Source organism: Diadema setosum, chromosome 22, assembly GCF_964275005.1.
Source record: "Diadema setosum chromosome 22, eeDiaSeto1, whole genome shotgun sequence".
Taxonomy (NCBI): Eukaryota; Metazoa; Echinodermata; class Echinoidea; order Diadematoida; family Diadematidae; genus Diadema; species Diadema setosum.
Genome location: NC_092706.1, coordinates 15,160,296 through 15,172,803, shown reverse-complemented (window position 1 = coordinate 15,172,803; position 12,508 = coordinate 15,160,296). Strand labels below are relative to the sequence as shown.

General features: G+C 36.3%; 1 protein-coding gene across 1 annotated transcript in view; it reads right to left on the bottom strand.

The window, feature by feature from the left end:
• Positions 1 to 4,002: 4,002 nt before the first annotated feature.
• Positions 4,003 to 12,508, bottom strand: part of LOC140245448 (epsilon-sarcoglycan-like) — a 107,774-nt gene continuing 99,268 nt past the window's right edge. The window contains exons 11-12 of the mRNA XM_072325027.1: positions 8,147 to 8,196; positions 4,003 to 4,155 (exon numbers count right to left, since the gene is read on the bottom strand). Coding sequence (XP_072181128.1) covers positions 4,070 to 4,155; positions 8,147 to 8,196 — 136 coding nt within the window. The 3' untranslated portion in view covers positions 4,003 to 4,069. The remainder of the gene's footprint in view (positions 4,156 to 8,146; positions 8,197 to 12,508) is intronic.

Below are 12,508 nucleotides of genomic sequence, written 5' to 3'. Positions count from 1 at the left end.
TATAGTTTATTTTTAGTAGTTTTATTAGTTACATCATGTCATGCTTGGGTTTTGAGGAAAACTTCTCCCTAACTGCATTAAAGCATGCCGAGTTGAACTAAAAAGAAATCAAAACTTGGCTACCGGATATCTGATACTGAATCAGTCATTATTGCTGTAACATGATCCAGACTGAACTTGCTGAGTTTTGATATATCTTCATGACCTCCACTGCACATGTACAACAAAGAATACCTGGGGTGTTTCATAAAGCTGTTCTTAAAGTTACAAATAACTTATGAATGACTGGTGATCACTTCTGATGTACTATACTTATCAGAATTTCAATAATTCAGCACAAGAACTGATCACCAGTCGTTTTTAATTCATTCGTAACTTAAAGAACAGCTTTTTGAAACATCCCTGGTACACATGTTTATCAAATTTCATGTTTAGTAGTACATGTATAGATATTACATCTGTGAGTTATAATTTTCCAGTGAAATGGTGCAAATTTCTCTCCATGTCTCCACCCCCCCCCCCAAAAAAAAAGAACAAATCCCATCCACCTCAAGGCTGGACTTGGGATACCTGCAGGGCATTTGCCCAAAGGTGACTTATGATATTTTTGATCTACAGAAAGATGACAGGTTTGTCATGAATGAGAGTGGTCATGTGAACAAGATATTTTTTTTTTTTTTTTTTTTTTTCCAGGGAGCTTGTATGGTGCCAATAATATGTGATATAATTACACACAAACAACTTTTCGTCGCTGGGGTGACAAGATCTTGTATCTGAAATTTTGGCAAAAATGACTGTTTTGGAGTAATGGTCAAATAATGGGTAAAGTGATGTCCTGGCCAAATCCCAACTGTCTTACTCCAAAAATGAAGCCACCACAGCATGTCAAAGGAAAGGCTATCCCATTTGCTATAGTGCTTTGGCCGCCATGTTTTTTAGTTCTGAGCATTTGACATTTTGTAGATACAAGGTCTTATCGCCCCAGCAACGTTATATTTATTTGTATGATTTTACTCATATGTTCAGTGATCTCATGCTTTCATTTGACTCCTGTCAATCAAACTTGTATCTAATTCGCTATATTCTGAAACAGAAGATAACATGTTCAAATTTCAGACATGATGACCTGTCTTACCAATGAGGGCAGTATGCATATCAAAACACACACACGTGCATAAAGTAAACACTGACACTGAGGGCTGCATTGTAAACAAAGCATTTATTGAGTTGACATGTTTGCATATCAAACCATATCAAATATGAATTAATGTGAATACAAATTACACTGAATACTGCAAAAAATCGTGCCTTAATACCTCTACACTGAAATACCTACACAGTTAGAGTAAAACGAATCATTATACATACACGTACTTGCTTTTTCTTAATTTACATCCGGTGTGACCAAAAAATAACTCCAACCTGAAGTTCGAAAATGTAAGATTTACAAAATGTCGGTAATTGTGTAATACATGTACAGCGTGTCCAAGATCTTGTGTGAAACATACATCGACAGTATAAAAAACATTTAGCGCACTTTCTCAAGGAATTGAAGCAATGCATGGTGATGAGTTTTTGCTTCATCGTTTCTGAAGGGATGCTGTGGATCATGTGTGAGTTTAATACATTTCTTGCAAATGTCAGTCAAAAACTTCAAATCTATGCTCAATAAGGGCGGTGAGTTGGCTCAGTCGGTAGCGTGTCTGCCTCACGATCACGCGGCCCGGGTTCGAACCCGAGTCTGTACTGAGCAATGTTGTGTGTAAGCATACCGTCCCCTCTAGCAAGAGGCAAAACACTCTGTCCCTCGGATAGGACATAAAATGGAGGTCCCGTGTATGAGAGAGTAACAACTCACGCACGTAAAAGATCCCGTTTCATTCATTCATCGCAAAGAGCAGGGTGTTTAACCCGGTGAAGTGGTCCCACCTCACATCCAACTGGACCCCATGGAAGACCAGCTTAACGTAGCTGAATATGGGCTATCCAGCCATCTTCACAGATGAAAAAATGAACAAACAAACAAACAAACAAATTACTTGAGAGTGACATCGTTGCTGGATGAGAAGCCTTAAAACAATGCAAATGATACAATAGTAGGACCATTATGACAGAAAGAAAACAAGGATTCCACAAAATGTAATATTTATCTGAAAAGCACATATTGCCTTGACTTGGAGGTATTAAGCCAAGTGCTCTATCATCATGCCAGAAAAAAAATGAAAATAAGTGGAATACTTTTTACATTTTCTTCATATGCTTCATATTGTTGTACTCTTCTGACATCAAACACTGCTGTAGTCTTCTTATCTGGCCATTACATAGCACATGGATATAACCAAAACTCTTGTAACTTATAAATGGATTGTCCAATATTTGCTCACACTGATGTATACCACTGATACTTCTGCATCCACTGATTTGTACACTGTTGGGAGTAAATTCCTCTTAAAATGACAGGGTAAATAACCATCTTCCCTTTAATATAGAAAAGAACCTACAAAGTTTTATCTTTGCCCCAATGATTATAAAGGTCCCTATGTTATGCCCAATAAATGATTAGCAACAAAGACATGAAAAGATAAGCCTACCATTCCTACCATATTGCACAGCACATACATGTAGTCAGCAATTGTATACATGTGATACTAAGTGAAATAAATACGAAATAAATACATGAGCAATACGAAGAGAAACTGGCAAGGTGCAGCAGCAGTGCTTTAATAGTCTACAACCTCAAATGCTTGTACTGATTCAGCATACATGATAGTATTTTTGACACATGCACATACATTGTAAATCTAATCATTACATTGTACATACTTTACACAAAACATCTATGCAGTTAATACCAAAAGTACTTTTGAGCACAGACAAGGTTTTAGAGAAAAGGAGTTATGCTCTTTGTGGATAAGCTACTTTACACGCTGATATTTTGCGATGTTTGTATTTTCGTGAATTTCGTGAGTTGGGTGCTATTTGCAAATATCAACATATGCGAAAATATTAACTCTTGTCAGTTCAGTACTGTACTTCAAAATCGTAAATTTAACCACTTGTGAAATTGCCAGAAAGTCCAGGTTTGCAAAAAAAATCAGACTCGCTAAATATATGGCATATACAGTAGATCAGTGCCATCAGAATAAATATCTATCTAAATATCATGTGCTACTCTTGAGCAGATAGCCAACGCTGCCTGGTGTCTACAGAACTGGTGCACACGTAGTCTCGTCATGATATCTAAGAGTCAATGCTGTTACGGTAACAATGGAAAACTGGTTATATTTTTCTCCTCTCTCAACAGCACACTTTTCATCTGAATTTTCAAAATTCATCTGTCTAGTTTGGATACAATTGTATCGATCACTAATAATACAGAATGGCTGTGTAATTCTGAGCACTGCTAATAAGTAGAAATACCACCATGATACTTTTTAATCAATGTCACACATACACTTTGTAGCATAATCTGTAAAAAAAAAAAAATTGATTACTGAGCCTGCATCCAAACCAATGTGTCAAAGTCGGTAATCATGACAACAAAATCTTGTTTTACATGCTATTTTTATCAGACAACCTCAAGAATTAGCCATCCTGACAAATCCTGACACTAACTACTTACAAGTGACAACTACCAGTATATAAATTAATGTAATGTCGCAGTTCTTTGTCTTTACAGGCTGTTCATATTTAATACTTTCAAAATCTGTATGCATCTATCTCAGTTTCAATCAAACAATTCATAGCAAACGCTGGGTAACACTGGGGTTGCGCTTGCAGGCCAGTTTTTGAAATGCTCCTCCAAATGAGTGCCTCATGGAAGTAATGTCCCATGATAAGTAATACTAACTTGCAGAGAGTGAAGACATCTTATTTTAGGAGCATTCATTTTTTTTTTTCTTTTTAAACGGTCAGCCATTTTGTTTTCATGCAAAGAAGCTAATCATACACAGATTTACTTCAAGATGGCAAGATCATCATCTCTTTACAACTCCACATGATATTTCTCCCTCACAACAATTTCTTAATTTACAAGACTCTGAGGATTTCCTTGACCTTCCGAGAGAGGTCAGACATGCCTTGGTCGCACTCCTCGGTCAGAAGTCGAGCTTCCCATGAAAGGAGGAGCAGGTCTGATTGGTGCCATGTCTTCACCTGAAATAAACCAGACAGGAAAGAAGTTTGGTGCTGTTTTCAAACTTTCCACAAACCAACAATATTCAGTCCTTCACAAGTTAGTTTTGTTTGTTTTGTTGTTTAAAGCATCACCATATAAGTTGATGTTTTCAGTTTGTGTTCTGGTGCAACAAACCAGTATACAAATAAAACTTGCTATATGTATTGACACCACATGAAAAGGTTTTGTCCATAGCTACCCTCCCTTGCATTGACAGAACAGTGATTAAAGAGGGGAAAGATTGACAAATATCTGAAGGGCAAACAAAGAAAAGGAGAGAAAGACACAGACAAGAAAAGATTTAAGTTATCTATACGTGTAGTTCAGAAAGAGGTTTATATTCATACAGAGAAAGGAGAAAGTGAAGAAAGAGAGAAATTCACACATACATCTGAAATAAAGGCTAAAGATCATCTTTCGAAACATACTACACACTTTATGAAACATGTTAGAGGGAATCTACCGTTTTCAGTTTTATACAACACGAGGGAAGTGACAATGTACAATGTAACATGGAGAGTTCTATTGCTTCCAAATACACCCGCTTAATATCAACACAAATACAATTGTACAACATGTGACTAAGACATCAACTGATAAGAAATGACAATACACATACAAAAACTTATATGGAGACATAGATAAACATATGAAAATGCAGGAAATGTTAATAATTTTATGGATGTATTGGAACAAAACCCTGCAATAAAGTGAAATCTGCTATCATAATCAGTTTTAATTTTTTAAAATAAATTTTTAGATTTTTTTTTTTTAGTTTGGTTAAAATACATATGAGTTTTTTCATATGTGGTAGGGAAACTGCAGCTAGTCAATGCTGTCATATGTCATGGGTAATGACAAAATGTTAATACAGTATTTGTGGTAACGCAACAAACTTTACATGAAAGTTCATTAAAGCTTTGTCTGACAAAATTGGAGTGAAATTTTAAAATACTGTTTTAACGCCAAATTAAAGACTCCTACTCCTTTGGGCAATACACTTGTAATTCATATTTCATAGAATGATACTGAATAATTTGCTAAAATCATCAATTTTGTTCTAATACAACCTTTATGTTGAAATCATCAGTGTAGTGTATGAAATATGCCTTTAATTTTGCTTTCACTTCCCCCCAAAAGGGAGGAAAACATAACATTCAAAGTGACAATAAAACAAATGCAACACTGAACGCTGCACCTACCAACAAGTTTAGTATATAAAAATATGTATAATAACGTCATGCAGATACAATATATGACATCACAATGACTGACAACAACAATACCATTACATCACAAGAAGTACATGTAATTTATTGATGAACAAGAAATGGAGGATACATGGAAAATGGGAATGAAAAAGCAAAGGCACTTATACAAAAAGCATCAAAGAGTTATGTTGTAGTATATAACAAGACACAACCACAAAGACGTATATGGGACTGATTGGAAGAGAGCAAAATAAAAAAACCCAAAGAACAAATAGGACGCGGCAGAAACAAACAAAATTACACAAAGCAAATACGAGAAGTAGAATTTTACGGTAATAAAAACATACGACAGAGAGAAATGAACAAACTGACAGAAGGACGGACAGACAGACAGACGATGCATGAAAGAACAAAAATACATCGCATAAAAGATGAAAAGAGAGTATGAAGTTTGGAGTTTGAAACCACAAACTGCCTGAATGTAAGTGTCTTGCTTTGCTGATTGTGGATTTCAATGATGGCAAAGAAAAACATGAAAAATCAAGTCTGATCAAAGTACACTGTCACAGGCAAAAAAGAAAAAATGAAAAAAAAATGAATAACATCAATCGGTTAAAAAAAAAATCAATGTTACATAATAAGAAGCTAAATTAAAGAAATCAAAGTTCTGCAAATGCAAAATGATTGATGATATCAGTTTTCTTTTTCTTGAAAATCCAATGAATGACTCATTTAATTACCAAGATGATATTCAAGAATGGGCGGGGAAAGCTAAAATTGATGATGTAGTTGAGACCTGTCCTGAGTCAGTTAGTGAGCATATTTCTTCCCTTAGATTTTAGGGAATTGTGTAATTCTAGACATTGATAAAACAGAAAAGCAGGTCAAACCATGATCAGAAGCAGCTGTTTGACATAAATTGAGGCCTCAGGGTAATTGAAATTAAATTTGACTTTCACATAACTCTAAGGGACGTGTCTACAAACAGAATCAATAATCCTTTAATATTTCAAAAACTGTTTTATTTTTGTCATAAAATGTTTTCAGATGTCAATTAATGTCTACAAGCAGGAATATACTCTCAGTCTGTTGAAAGATTGGTGCAGTTGATAAGGCACCAATAGTAGCAGAAAATGTGACATTTTCTGAGCAAAGATTGATATCAAAACTATGAACCAGTTACAATCATGATGGTGCTAGATTGCTTATAATTATGATTGTCATGAAACACACAGTTTGAGTTCGCCAAACTGATTTCTAATCTATTCAGGTCTCAACTATGTAACATTTGATAAAATCAAATAAAAACAAAAAAAAAAAAAATGATAAATCCAACAAAAATTGGCAGGAATAAATGTCAATGATGGCAACATGAATAAAAAACGGACTTCATGCTATGAATTGAGTTGTTTTCATATACAAACTGTCCACACTTCGTGTACATTTGTGTGTTTTCTTTCAGAGGGTAAGAATAGAAGACTGTGGACCAGCCCTGTGCTTGCGTCCTTGTGGGAAGTAACACACAAATATCAACAGACAGGATTGAGAATCTCTGCATATCTGATTGGCTTAATACATGCAAGTCACATGTCTTGTCTCTTTACTTTTAGTTTGTTCATCTCGTCTCTATACAGCCAAGGATTACATGTATGGAGGCCCTATATCTCAGCAATCTACATGCCTGCAAACTGGTCTTGTTTTACTTCAGTACTACAACTGGAGATAACTCTTCTTCTCTGTTAACCTGTCCACGCCTGACCATTACATATAATCTCTGGGGTAACAAGACCTCGAATCTCCAATTTGAGTTTTTAAGACAATACAGTTATTTAAAATGTAAACCAAAGTTATGTTTCTACATTATTTGACATGAACATCGATGTTACTTTGTGAAAATGTTGCAAAAATGAAAAAGCTCCCCCCCCCCCTCCTGAAAATTCATGATTTTGAGATACAGGGTCTTGTCATCCAAGGAACTACATAAAAATCTTGCAATCCCCCTTGGTTATAGACAGATACAAGTCATTCAACTATTGCAATTTATCACTAATGGTTCAATGCCTGTGTATGAACCTTTACATCTGAGGAGTACATGTGCATACAGGTATCTTTGCAGTCTGACTAGTCAGACACCAGCAATGCCACTTTAGTATTACATTGCATCACTAGTCAGTGCATATAGTAATATAATCATTCTACAATGATGATCATGCTAAACATTAAAAATAAAAAAAATGGCTTTCATACTGTTTTTTTTTCTGTGTGTGTGCATCTAACATTATTTTATTTAACTGGATGCCAAAACCATGCATTAACAAACTGTTGTGCAGCAAACAGTGTATTCCAAAGGGAACAAAAATTGTTTTGAAGTCAAAATATATTCCCTGCTCAAAACACACAAGCTAATACAATCTAGGAAAATATAAAACCCATATCTAATTAAAAAAAAACACATATTATAATATATATATATATATATATATATAAAAGTTGGCAGCAGCCAATTACTGCTAATCACAAATCATTACTCATCAAATGAAAAATTTAACCAAGTCATTCATCAAGAGCATGTGTATTCAAAGAGATACTTTTGATTCACTTGAATGGATGAACTTGAAAAACACTGTAAGACTTTGACCTATAGAGGGCAATATTACTATGTGCTGATGATTTGTTCCTGCCCTGTAAAGTGCATATTGAAGAGTTGATTGTTAGGGCAACTGCTGGATGTGAGATTTCAACACATAATCCATCTTACCTCTGGCATTGGATGGTTCAGACAGTCTACGTTTGTCAGAGGGGTGGTTGCTGTGAAAGAGAGAGAAAGAGAGAAAGATATATTTATTCACACATAACAAAACATGCATTTCTCACTGTACTACATGAGAAAAATTGAATACAAGACCCACTTTATTTGAGTTGGATATAGCACTTCTTCTTCTTAAAAAAAAAAAAAATAGATCTAGCTGTCCAATGGCAAATTAAAACAGCTCTTACCTTTCAGAGACTCAAAATGACTGTACCTATAGCTACATGTATGTGTATGTACATAATTACAGTCATACATTTGTCATATAATGCCAAGTTCATTTCAGCATCTTATAGTTTTTTTGTTTTCTTTTTAATTACTTGGGATGAATTCAAGGAAAAAGGAAAGGGAGAGTATGGAGGGAAGAACTGACTCCTAGCTTTGTATTCAATAGCATCAGCTCTGCTTAATTTTGCTGATGCTTGTCATGGTTAACACCAATCAATTGAACCACTGATGATAAAATCACAAATTTTCTACCGAAAAGCTGCATGCTCCATAGGGTAAGATGAAAGAACACACACACACACACAAAAAAAAAACCACACACAAAAAAAAACATCTGAAATCTTGATGACTGTATTTGTAACTGCACATTTGTCACAAATGCATGGTGAATAGAAAATAATGTCACTGAATCAGGTGAACAAAAGATAATCTAGATAAAACTTGATCTTTCCAAATTTACATACCATCTGTCATCTTTCATGTATTCATATGTGGGAAGTTCAAGGTTTTGTGTACAAATAAGAATCCATCACTGTGAACAACACTAGACCCCTGAACTGTGATGATGACAAGACAATACTTTTGTGTTAGCCTGACCTAAACTACCATTTACAAAGGGCTGAGCCCTATTCTGACTGATAAATTTAGACTGATCTCATAGACTGAGATCAAGAGGACCCCATTCATACTGCACATCAGCTTTGCTGGTCCAATCAGTCTTGTTGCTTGACAGCATAAAATGAAGTAATGGGAGATGCTGTTGCCACGGTAATGGAGGACAAAGTGGTCTGCATTCACATCTAATGACCAATGTGTGTACCCTACTATATGAGTGGTTTTTAGATGGCCTTAGTATAAATGTTCCACTCTGCCATCCTACTTTCTTTAATGGATGGTTAATAATCAAATGAATCATTTGTGGATCTTCTGGATCCACCATTCTCTGGCAGCATTATCTCCTCCTTGAGGTAAAAAGCCATCTTAAGATCTACTAGCTGACCCTACTTCAGCAGTGGGAATGTTTGCTGTTTCTAGTTCTCATGATTCATTTGGCAGTATCTTCTCTTTGTCGGTCACATGGGGACAGACGGGTAGCCCAGCTGAATTGGTCTTCATTCGCTGCCCACTGGTGCACATTTGAAAATACAAACAGCACAGGCCTCCTAGAATAGCATCGCTCATTAGCAAGTACTTAGTATGTGCATACCCAGGTCGAAAAACCAGTAGAAACCAGTAAGCATCTTTAACTAGTCTTTATACTGGTTTTAACTGGTCTTAACTGGTTTCAACTTGTACCAGTTGAAACCAGAAGACAACTCCAACTTTCCAGTAACAAAATGAATATACATGTAGATGTGTTCGCTCATTATTAACGGTCAACTCAGTTGAGATTCTTTGGCTGTGTGTATACTTTCAACACAGAGATCAGGTATAAAGCTGTGTACAATCCGTTACAGGGAGTCCTGAAAATATACCTAAGTCGGGTCAGGCAATATACTGGGGAGCTTTAGATTTTTGTGACTGGGACATTCAGAGTGGAAAAAACCTGTTCTGAGCAAGCACAGAATCGCGTATCAAAGTCGATCTATTTATAGCTCGCGTCGTCTGAGTGTTCACTACGTGTTATGTGCTATTTCTACGTCCACTCAATTCATGACACAGAGAGCTATTTCATGCACCGATCATATGGGGGCGCCATTTTATTTTTTATAGTTGTGTCTCAGTGTAATCTAAAGCTACTTTTCAACACGATGCAGGGAAGAGGAGAACGTCAAGCTCAAGCGTCGTCTCAAGCGCGCAAATCTAAAGCTCCCTATTGTTGTGGTGAGACAGCAGTGGACAAGACAGGCCTATGGTTTGTGCACTTGTCATCTGTTGTGTATCATCTATAGTCTGGATCATGTCACTTCCATCTCCAAGCCTGTCATTAGTCCAACTCTCCCTTCTACCCCTCCCTTTTCCTTACCGAGTTATCAGTAGGATCAGAAACATTAAAAGAACTACAACAACACACAGCTTTCATCGACCCCAGGAAATTGATACCGTTTTGTTTGCTTCTGAACCAGATAGCTTTTATAGGATTTCCTATCCTCCAGGGATGAGATGAGATGCTGTTATCATGATATGTTGACACAAATACAGCATGTTTCGGGTCATTCTTGTCTTTGAGTGCTGTTGTGAGGGGACTTCAACCAATATTTAAGAGCGGGAGAGTTCCTTTCTTTTTCCCCCTCCTCGATAAACTGTTTGTAACCTCAGTGGATGCCATGTTGGATGGTTCTCATGTTGTATCTGATGAAAGGAAAGATATCTGGTTTAGCGGTTTCATGGACTGCATGACAGGGGACCTGTTGCTATTCGTCGCTTCACACCTTTCATTACATCTAGGTCTGATGTCCTCTAGGAAAATGGCAGAGAAGAGGGAAGGTTAGGGGTTGAGAGTTTAACCTATCAAGTTCTGAGGGAATTTTCTGCTGCAGAATTCATTCTTTTGCTTTCATTTAATTGGTACCTTTGAATTCTATTGCCTATTTCATAATCGAGAAAGATTAGATGTACTGGCTAAATTCAATGGCCTGAATTCACGAAGGTGGTACAAATGAAACCATGGTTTAAACCATGGACAAAAACCCAGCACGAAGTGTCGCATGGAATATTTTGTTACGAAATTATTATTTTGTAACGAAATGACAACATTTTGTAACTAAATGAAAATTTCATTAACAAAACGGTCATTTCATCAACAATATGACCAATTTCGTAATGAAATATTCCATGTGACACTTGGCGCTCCATGATTTTTGTCCATGGTTTAAACCATGGTTCCATTTGTACCACCTTCATGAATTCGGGCTAATAAGTCTACAAGATTAGAGAGAAATTTGCAATATTTTCCAATTTGAGAGGGATAGAAAAAATAAAGGAACTTTACTCTTCTCACATGTGTTGCCATCTTAAGAATCAATTACAGATTCAGCAATTCAGAGGATCAATTCTGCAACTAAAACAATTGTATTTAAACTAATAGTAATGGCTCAAATGAAATATTTTCTTTATGAAAACTGGATGGTTTAAGACTCGGTTTCATGTTTGTGCAAGGTTCATTCTGAGTCAGCACAAAATAGCTCCAGCCACACAAACGTAATGACTTTATTGGGTGCTGTTCGCTATTCCGAAGGTTCGTTAATCCGAAACACGCAAATTCCCTATACCTAGAGGTTCGTTAATCCGAAAATGAAAAAGGGTTTGTTAATCCGAACATTTATGGTGTTATTCCGAAGGTTCGTTATTCCGGAGATTCGTTGAGCCGAAAGTGAAATTCGGAATAACGAACCTTCAGAATAACGAATCTTCGGACTAAAGAGCCTTCGGAATAACGAACCTTCGGAATAACGAGCTGTAACCACTTTATTAACTCCCTCAGAAGAACCACATGTATAAATCTTTGTAAGAAATCAAATGAGGTTACAAACTCTTGTAATTGGGAGGAAACATGTCTGAATGTTTCCACATCATATATTTGCATAAAAAAAGAAGATATATTTCAGATCTGGATCTTCTGTTGTCTTTCTTTAACCTCACTGCCATCTTCAGACATAAAGAAAAAATTCTCACACTATAAAACGAAGGCCATCCCTCGCCTTCCTCTGGTCAAACAATCAGACATCATCACCACATCCTACGGGCATCCAACTTCTCTGGTTGCTAGGCAACCTAAGGGCACTAGCATCCTCGCCTAGCTACCAACACACACCTGCTTTGATGAATGCCAGATATATTTCCTGCAGACGTGGTCAGACAACCAACCTGTTTTCCTCCTCAGACAAACACAAACTTAAAAACCACAAATCACAAAACTCCATCCACTTTCACTTTTGATTCTGAGTACAAATCAAGACCCCTTCCTCTTGCAGGTATTTGATTATATCCTTTTTGAGAGAGCCACAAATTTGTGAGCTTTTTCAACCAAGACCAGAAATAAGGTTAGTGCAAAGTGTGCAAAATTTGATATTCATTTTCCTTCTGCAATTCATTGATATAATTATCTCAAGATCTCCAACCTCTCTTTATAAGGGTTTATTC